Below are 9848 nucleotides of genomic sequence, written 5' to 3'. Positions count from 1 at the left end.
ATGACGAGTTTGACAATAGACGCATCTTTGGATACAAGCGGTGCAATGGCCACTCTACAGCAAATAGGCCTCGAATTATTCACACCCTTTAACGCTCTGTTCACCGCAATTCAGACTGCATCATCGGCAGCGTGTTGTGATCCAATCGCCGCTGTCCTAACAGCTCTGACAACCGCAGAGGGAACTATCAACACTGCAATGATTGCTGCTCAACCTTTGCAAGCTATTCTTAAGGCAACCACATACACTTCGATAGTCACTAGTTTGCAAACTATGTTAGACTCAACGTCGGCCGCTGCTGATGCTTTTACTAACCTTCAAACGTTGCTGTTGGAAGTTGCAAGTACAAGTCCTGCATACACAGCGTCTACCGTCACAAAAGTTATTACATGGAACATTGGATCGTCCGTCGCTACACCCCTGAAAACTCTAATTGGTGGCGTAACATCTGCCACTGCCATAGGGACTGCCATCGTTAAAGATATAAAAACCGCGGCAACTATTGTTGCCAAAACAAACACAGCTATTAACAAAGGGGTAACCGCATTAGTCAAACCCTGGACGGCTTTCACTAAAAGCGTGAACGACGCCACTGCATCGATTACTAAGACCTCAACTAGTTCCATTGCAAGTATCTCAACATCCTATAACGCAGTTTTGATCAAGGCTTCCAACTACAATGGCGGAGATATGTCCGATCTGACCACCTTCCTGGCCACCTTTCCAGTTGTGAGCCAAACTACACTCACTACAGTATTGACCGGTGCAACAACTGCTCTAAATGCAATTATGGACGCTCTAACTGATCAGGAAGCGATAATAATACCGGCCATTGTCGATGCAACTAAAACCATGATTTCTACGGCCTTAACCAGTCAGAGCAGTTTTGCCGTCACCTGCTTAACCAAGTATTCTGCCATACTGCAGGGCAATAGCGTATCGATGTCACGGTTATCGGGCTGTGTGTCTTCCGAAAGCAGCAGTGTTTCGATGATGGTATCGACAGTATCACAGGAACTTGCTAGTATAGTTTCTGCCTTCAGCTCGGCAGCCGCCAGGCTGAACCTCTGTACGGTTCCCAATGGGCATTGCAGTGAAGTGGTAGGTATTGTTTCACTATTATCATGCATTTGAGTGCACTGGACTTACCCACTTAACTGAAACATATTTAAACATACATCCAAAACGTATTGTAACAATATGGGTTGCATTTAGATCAAAATAGTTCAACAGACATCCTATATAAAAATTGAAGCTTATTGCACACTCACTGCGGTTCTGATTACCAAAGTTGCTCACAGAACCCACAACAAATGTGGAATATAACTTCAACTTTTACTTTGGGTTGTTCCAAATTCGTTGCTTTACCCTTGGCGTAATAAATTTTATTAAACTTCATTTTATTGCGAACCGCTAGACTAATACTATTCTTACAGATTTTCGCGTCGTTCGAGGAATTGACGAACCGCGCCACGGATATGTTCGGCGCAGCCGCCACGATTGCCACGGTTTATGATGCTACGCTAACGCTTCGTGCCAGTACATGTTTAGCAGCTGTCTCGGGTGACATTCAGGATGTGATAACACAAACTGCCGCGAGTTTCGATACCTGTCTCGTAACAGGCAAGTAAATAGACAAACTTTGCGATAAACTGATTACGCATTGTTCATTCCCGAAATATATCAAGAATAAAGCGTTTGATGATAGAATTAAAATTTGTGTGATGCTTTTATATGAACAGCAATCATTTCAATCGTTTTCCTGGGCAAAACTTACTTCAATTCAATTGAGGAATGTCTCAATAATATAATAATATTTCTAAAACTACTTCAGTAGTATTGAAAGAAATGTTCCATTAACACGCGGTGGATCAAACCTTAAAAATGGTCAAAGGGTTTAGTTGGAGTTTCACGGCGATTGATAAGTAAAGACTGCAATAAATGCAAAATAAGAACAATTAAAAGGAACTAAAAGTTACAAAAGATATTACTAGTAGATGGATTTAGTTGTTCGTAAAAATTTACTATCTCACCTACGTTATATGTATTTTGGTACCACTCGAACACTTACAGGCTTCATCAGTGTCTGTTTTTGAACACTACTGAAAGACACTGATGATGAAGTCCTAGGTGCAATACGTACTTACTTACTTTATCAGCCGAGAGCCGAGGTGGCTCTTGCTGTATCAATAATTCTACTCGGTCCTGGGCTCCTGGGCGTCACTAATTCGCTGCGCACGCGCAAATCGGCATCAACCTGGTCGAGCTATCTAGCACGTTGGACCCCTCTATTTCTGGTGCCGGTGTGATTCTTGAAGAGAACGAATTACACTGCACAGTCGTCCGGCATCCTTGTGACGTGGCCCTAGTCTCTCCTAGTCTCTGTTTGTAGTCTGGCGTAAAATGCCTCCGCCGTCCCAAGGTTTCTAGTAATGATGTGGAGATCGTCTGCGAAGGCAAGGAGTTAGCTACTTTTGCTGTAGATCTCGGAGTTCTCTCGTTTCGATGCCAGATTTGAAAGAGACTCTAGAGTGTCCCCAAAACGCGCACGTAGTACATCACTCGCTCCAGGATAGCTTTGATCAGCCGCGTCACTTTGTCCGGAAAACCGTACTCGTGTGTAATCTACCATAGCTGTTCGCGTTCAACTGCATCGTATGCTGCTCTGAAATCCACGAAAATATGATGCGTGGGCACGTTGCACTCCCGACATTTCTGGAGAATTTGTAGGAGAGTAAAAATTTGATCCGTAGTAGCACGGACCGCTATAAATCGCGCTTGGTACTACCCTACGAATGCTCTTGCTATTGGAAAAACAGCTTCCACCTGTCGACCACCGCGCACTCGTTTGTGACCAAGTTTTTCTCCTCGTCCCTACACATATCAGGCCACGGTGTGCGTCCTTTATGAGATTGATACAACTTATCATAGAACCTATTCGTCTCGTTAGCCCAGCATAGGTGTTCTAGCTCTTCACGATTTTTGTCCTCCTTCTGGCGCTTTTTCCTCCTCTGAATCGTGGTCAACTCATTCCGCGCTTTTCTATACTTGGCCAAAATCTCCCTCGTGGTAATGCTTAGATAGTTTTTCCAAGCTCGTTGTTTCCTCTCCATCGCTTCTTGGCATTCTCTGTCAAACCAATCATTTCGTGCACTCGAGGCTTCCTCATCTGGGACCCCGGTTTCGGCCTCATTGACGACCGCGCTTATCCTACTCCATCCGGCTTAACACCTAACTCTACAGAGGAAGGTAGAGCTTCATCCAGTACGCACGCGTAGTTCTCGGCAACGCGTGGGTTCTCTAATTTTTAATCGAGGAGGGCGAAGTATAAACCGTCGATAGTTTTGAAGGTACATGTACTGCTACTAGGTGATGGTCCGTGTCGATATCCGCATCTCGAAGGGGCGCACGATGGTGATGTTGAAAAACCGGTCATCGATGAGAATATGGTTAATTTGATTCAAGGTTCGTTGGTCAAATGCTTCTGATCACCAGGCCTCGGGAAGCTGCAAAGAGGCATCGGACTGGACGTCATCGTTCGTGTCGGTTTCTTAGTTGTCCATCAATCAATCAAGTTGATTTTTGGTACATTACTAGTATCTGGTATCACCTGGCTACCTACCAAAGATCAACTTTATTGGTTTATGAACAACTGAGATATTGCGTTGGGTGTACAGTACCACCCATCGCGTTATTCGGGGGATTCCTGTAGATTGCTCCCCTACCGACCTGGGCGTTTATATCCTCGATGACGATCTTGATGTCCCGTGGCGAGCACCTGTCGTACGCTGCCTTCAGCTATGCATAGAACGTTTCCTTCTCGTCATCGGGTCTCCCTTCGTGCATGTTTAAGATGGTGTAGTTGAAAAAACTGCCTTTTATCCTTAACACGTACACGTAGTCGGTTACGCGATCCTGCATTGTGCCCATCATTACGAAGCCCGTTCCCAGCTCGTTTGTCGCGCCATTGCTCTGGTAAAATTGGGCCTGCCGCTACGGAACCTACACACCCTCTCGTATTTGCGACAGATCTGCTGCAGTGCCACGATGTGGCACTTTCGGGGTTCTAACTGATTAAGCAACACCCTGTCGCTAGCGTTTAGCGATCTGCAGTTTCACGTATCAAGTATTTATTCTCAGTCCTTCTTTCGTCGCCTTTGTCTGTGCCGAATGTTCCGGGTCGAATTTCGCTGATTGTTCGTAGTTTGTTAGATTTAGGTAGGATGACTTACTAGGGCCACGCTATCGAGTCTCGTGATAGGGCTGCCATCTTATAGTGCTGACACAACATAGTGCATTCTTCCCTGTCATTATACGACCTTAGTATCCACCGAGGACTATGTCATAAAACCCGAGGGCTCACTCCTCAAATGATATCTTCGGATGTTACACCAAAACTTTTAAATGGCGTCAACATTGGTTGCGATTTAGGGGTCGCACATTTAAGTTTAATGAAAAAAGAGCATTTTTTAGAATAATTTCATAAACATATTTTTAGGTATTTTAAAGTAAGTGAAACAAGGTACTTAGCCATTTTTTCACATTCAGTGAAATCTGATACACTCACAAAATAAATTTTGGAATTTTTTCGCGGCCCTTATGCTCAACAACAAACGAGCTCAGAGAGAAAGAAGAGTATGTACGTTTTAGCTCTCTCTCTCTCCTCTTTTTGTAAATATGTTTGTTTTGTTTATGCTTGCGCGGTTTTGTTAAAAATGGCGTCGAAACAAGAGGTATTTCGGGAGCACGTTGTTCACTTCTTCGAACTGCAACAGAAATCTCGGCAAAAAGTATACGGTACAACATTTAAAAAGCAAATATGTTGCGGCTACGACTGTTTACCATATCCTAAGATGCCCAACAACCATTCGCAAGCAAGGTAGTGAAAGATCAGTCAAAATTATGGACGCAGAAGGACATCGTTCTCTTTCTCGTTTCTTCAACAACAAGCCCTCTGGTTTGGCTATCAATTAAGATGTACCAGACGAATGTTTGAAAAAACTTTTGATCCCGTTTTTACAAAAATATCATGCAGATGGACAATACGTGTTTTGGCCGTATTGAGCATCATCGCATTACGCCAAAAAAACACAATCGTTCCTGAATACCCATTCGATAACATTTTTACCCAAAAACCACGACCCGAAAAATCTGTCTCAGTGCGCCCAATCGAAGATTTCTTCGGGATTTCGAGTTCCTTGGTGTACAAAAATAACTGGAGAGCCGCAAATTGCCAACAGGTGATTAGTAGAATTAAGAGATGCATTCGCAAAGTTGACATAATGGCCGTACAACGCTCCTGTTTCAACGTCAAACGGAAGCTTCGCCAAACAGCCGATTACGGACTGTTTTCAAATGTGCACTAATTTTTTTCAACAATCGATAATGTATCTTTAATTTCGTTGAATTAGATCTTCTTCATGTATCTTTGTCTTTTTTTGACAGCTTGAGAAAAAAATTCCAAAATTTTAGTTGCCACCCGTTAGTTACCGTGGCATGCCAAAAGGAATTATTAAGGGGGCATGAACGGCTAAAAATTTTGAAAAAAGCATTATTTTTTTTAGATTTTGATTCTGCAGTCTTTTTGCTTATATCGATACTAAACTCGTAATGATCCGACCACGGGAAGTGGTCGAAAAACGATCATACACATAAGCATTCCAGTGCGGCGTGGAACAACTTCGGCGAAATAAAACGCCGCTCCTGGAAAACCACGATATTCAAACTTTATGTACCTTTTTCTCAGAAACTACACAACGTATTGGAACAAACTTTTTTTGTTTTGTTGGTAGTAGCTTGGCAAAGACTTTTATAACTTTTGAGGTTTGTAAACGAAACACAGTCAGAGAAAAAAGAAAAAGAAAACAAAATTTATTTTTTTCAGGCATCTTTTCTTCTTCTTTTTCGTTTTTCTCGAGCTGTGTTTTGTTTACGAAACTCAAAAGTTATAAAAGTCTTTGCTAAGCTACTACCAACAAAACAAAAAAAAGTTTGTTCCAATACGTTGTGTAGTTTCTGAGAAAAAGGTACATAAAGTTTGAAAATCGTGGTTTTCCAGGAGCGGCGGTTGATTCCGCCGAAGTTGTTCCACAGCTCACTGGAATGTTTATGTGTATGATCGTTTTTCGACCACTTCCCGTGCCCGGATCATTACAAATTTAGTATCAAAATAAGCGGAAAAGACTGCAGAATCAAAATCTGAAATAAAAAAATAATGATATTTTTCAAAATTTTTGGTCGTTTATGTCCCCTTAACGCTTCTCAGGTTACTTTGCAATTTTCATTGCTTAAAGAAATATGAGCAAAATCGCAAATATTTGAATAGATCTTTTCCATATGTAATGTTGCGTACTGGATTGGCTTATATACAATATGGCTGTCGAACTAACCGTTCTAAACACAAAAGCTTTTCAATTTGATGTCATATTTTCACGTTTCCTGTGTAATAAAAATCATTTACCATCGCCATATTTTTTGTCGAATTTCTAATATTTTTCTATCTTTATCTGAATTTGCCTATTTGCCTTTAAATATTCTATTTTGGCTCCCACTGTTCCGTTTAACTGGAGAAATATGTATCAGAGGCCACGTAAACGTTGAAAACGAAAAGCAGCCTCTCTTTAGCGCTTGCGAAGCGAAACCAGCATATCTATAGCAGAGAATGATAAAAGAAATGGATTTTTGGTTTTTTTCTATTTACGTCATCTCCCCGTTCCAGGTTTAGATGTAAAAGTGTGGAACGGCTCCAACATAGAAATAGAAAAAATAACATCGTGTGGCAATTTGGGGAAAGGGACGGGATACGATGAAGATTATTGGCCTAATTCATAACAGTATCACCGTTTTCGACGACCAGTGGACAGCGTCGTTACTTTGCATGGCACCGGTGCTGAGATCGACATGGTACCATCCATATATGATCTGAATGAAAATATTGGCTTCTACTAAAAGATAAAATATTGATCTTCCATTTTTTTTTGTTGAACAGCGTATACATCCCGTTATAAAGTAGAACACGACAAAGGTTATCACCCTTTGATCTCGCATTTCTCTATTTTGAGAGAAGGTAGCATAAGATTAACCTGTAATTTATGCTTGAAGTTGGTATTCTGTATAGGAGAGGGCACAGCGGTGGTGTTCTGTATAAATATAAAGGAAAGGTTAGACTAGCTTTTGGTACAGTGCGATTTTTGAAGCCAAATTAGTTGTATCAGGGAAAAGCGAATAACCGGCAGTGCTATGAATAAGTGTCTTTTGCTAGGATGCGTCCTTGCGACCGTTGGGATAGTTAATGGTGATTTCGGTCTGTCGTTTTCAATTTCGACTACAGCCCAGATAAAAACTGCAATTGCACCTAGTGTTAAAGCATTGCAGACAGCAATCACGGGAATAACGATAGACCCAACTTTGGATACAAGTGGAGCGTTGACCGTTCTGAAGCAATTAGGTACCGATTTGCTAACTCCTATTACCGGTCTGTTCACCGCCATTCAGACTGCATTAACAGCACCCTGTTGTGATCCAACTGCTGTACTTACTCCAGTCCAAACAGCGCTAACAGCCGCACAGGCAGCTATCACAACTGCACAAACAACTGTGCAACCTTTGCAAGCGGTTGTTAAGGCCAGCACATACACATCGTTAACCTCTGGCCTGCAAGCTATGTTAGACGCAATTACAGCCTCCACTACTTCTTTTACCAATTTTCAAATGTTGCTAGTCCAAGTTGCAAGTGCAAGTCCTCCGTATACAGCGTCTACCGTCACAAAAGTTATTACAGCGGACGTTGCAGCGGCAGTGGCTGCACCGCTAAAAGCTCTAGTTAGTGGTATATCATCTGTAAGTGCCGTGGTCACCACCGTCAATAAGGATGTAACAACCGCCGTATCTATTGTAGCGAAGACAAATACAGCTATCAATAAAGGAGTAGCCGCATTAGTCAAGCCCTGGACCGCTTTTACTAAGGCCGTGAATGATGCCATAGCGTCGATTGCCAAGACGTCAGCCAGTTCCATTTCTAGTATCACATCATCGTACAATGCTGTTTTAACCAAGTCTACCATGTACAATATGGGAGACATGACTCTTCTGAACACCTTCTTAGCCGCCTTTCCAGGCCTGAGTCAAACCACACTCACTACAGTACAAACTGGTGCAGCAGGTGTTCTAATGGCAACTCTAACCGCTCTAACGGACCAGGAAGCGCTAATAACACCGGCCATAACCACGGCAGTTAACACCATGATCACTACGGCCTCAACCAGCCAGAGCAGTTTTGCCGCCACCTGCTTAAATAAGTACTCTACTGTGCTGCAGGGCAATACCGTAGCGATGTCACTGTTAGGGGGCTGCGTGACTCCCGAAACCAGCAGTGTTTCGATGATGGTATCGACAGTGTCAGCGGAACTTGCTAGTATAGTTTCTGCCTCTAACGCGGCAGCCGTTAAGCTGAACCTCTGTACGGTTGCGAACGGGCAATGCAGTGTAGCGGTAGGTATTATTGCTCTAACTGTCTCAGTGTAGTCCAATTCTGGGTTCCATTCGAAGGTAGAACCATGTTTTGCGCGAACTTTTTTCTCTTCTATCATTCTGATCAATTTTTAATTTGAAAGTCACATCAAAATATTTTTGTTTCATTTAGTCATTTTCGTTTTCTAATTGTATGACAATGTGAACTAACCAAATTGGCCATAAAGCAATCACGACAACATTTTCTTATCCGTCTAATATCGTGAGTGACTTCAATGCTAGTGATGAGCCGCTTAAAAATCGTAATGTAAAAATATGGTTTAACTTGAAAAATGGTTCAAGAGACATAGGTACTATAATCTTTTCTGCTTGCGTTCTAACAGGTTTTCATGGCGTTTACGGACTTGGGGACGCGCATCATGGACATGTTCGGCGCCGCCGGTACGATTGCCACGGTATTTGACGCTACGCAAACGCTTCGTGTCAGCACATGTTTGGCAGCTGTATCCGCTGACATTCAGGATGTGGTAGCGCAGGCTCAGGCGAGTTTCACTACCTGCCTCACAACGGGCAAATAAATAGACCAGCTTTGCGACGGCTAGACTGATTTTGCTTCGAACATTTCCAAAAAAAAAGTGTCGGGAATGAAAGATTTGATAAGGATGAAATTTTATGCCAGGGTATGGCAAACCTTACAAAAACAACGTTTGTAACCGAAGGGTTTGTACCCATGCCATGCTCAATAAAATCATTTTAAGTTTGTATAAAATGTAACAATAATTGCTCTGTCCGAATATATATCCTTGAATTACCGTATACCGTCAGTCACACACAATTGCGGGTCATTTTGGCTTTAGCTGCCAATTACCGTTTAAATATCACCTAATGACTGATCAAATTATTAGTGCTACGTATGAGTAACAATTTTATCAATCAGTATAGTATTCACGCATTACTCGACAGATAAAGCTAAAATGACCCATGACAATAAAAATGACAATGACTGTAATAGTTGTTCCATATTGCAAATAGGTCATCCAAGAAAACGGCGAATAGTTTTGAATTAAAAAAAAACTACATGGGATTTTTTTATTTATTAATTTATACTAGACTTCGGAAATTTCATACAGACAGTTTTTAGTAAGTACTCATTCTAAGTTTAAAAGTAATCATGATTGGAAGACACAGTATTAAATTCATTGCAACATACACCCATTTGATTATTTTGAGTGAACTGAAGTACGATGCAATGGAAGTACTGGCGTGCCCAGAGATAAACGGAAAGTGTTGCACCGACCTTTCAAAGGTATACATGTTTAATTATTAATCCAAAATGGTGGTTCTATTTTTAAACAATTAATATCACAATCTATACCTAT

General features: G+C 41.8%; 1 protein-coding gene across 1 annotated transcript; it reads left to right on the top strand.

Moving 5' to 3' along the window:
* LOC128740767 (uncharacterized) lies at nucleotides 1-9238 on the top strand. Its single transcript, XM_053836333.1, has 4 exons — nucleotides 1-1101; nucleotides 1437-1623; nucleotides 7331-8490; nucleotides 8853-9238. The coding sequence occupies exons 1-4, from the start codon at nucleotides 1-3 to the stop codon at nucleotides 9045-9047; spliced, it is 2643 nt and encodes an 880-aa protein (XP_053692308.1). The 3' UTR covers nucleotides 9048-9238.
* Nucleotides 9239-9848: the final 610 nt, after the last annotated feature.

Source organism: Sabethes cyaneus, chromosome 3, assembly GCF_943734655.1.
Source record: "Sabethes cyaneus chromosome 3, idSabCyanKW18_F2, whole genome shotgun sequence".
Taxonomy (NCBI): domain Eukaryota; kingdom Metazoa; phylum Arthropoda; class Insecta; order Diptera; family Culicidae; genus Sabethes; species Sabethes cyaneus.
Note: the sequence above shows the minus strand (reverse complement) of the source record. Positions and strands in the feature narration are given on the sequence as shown.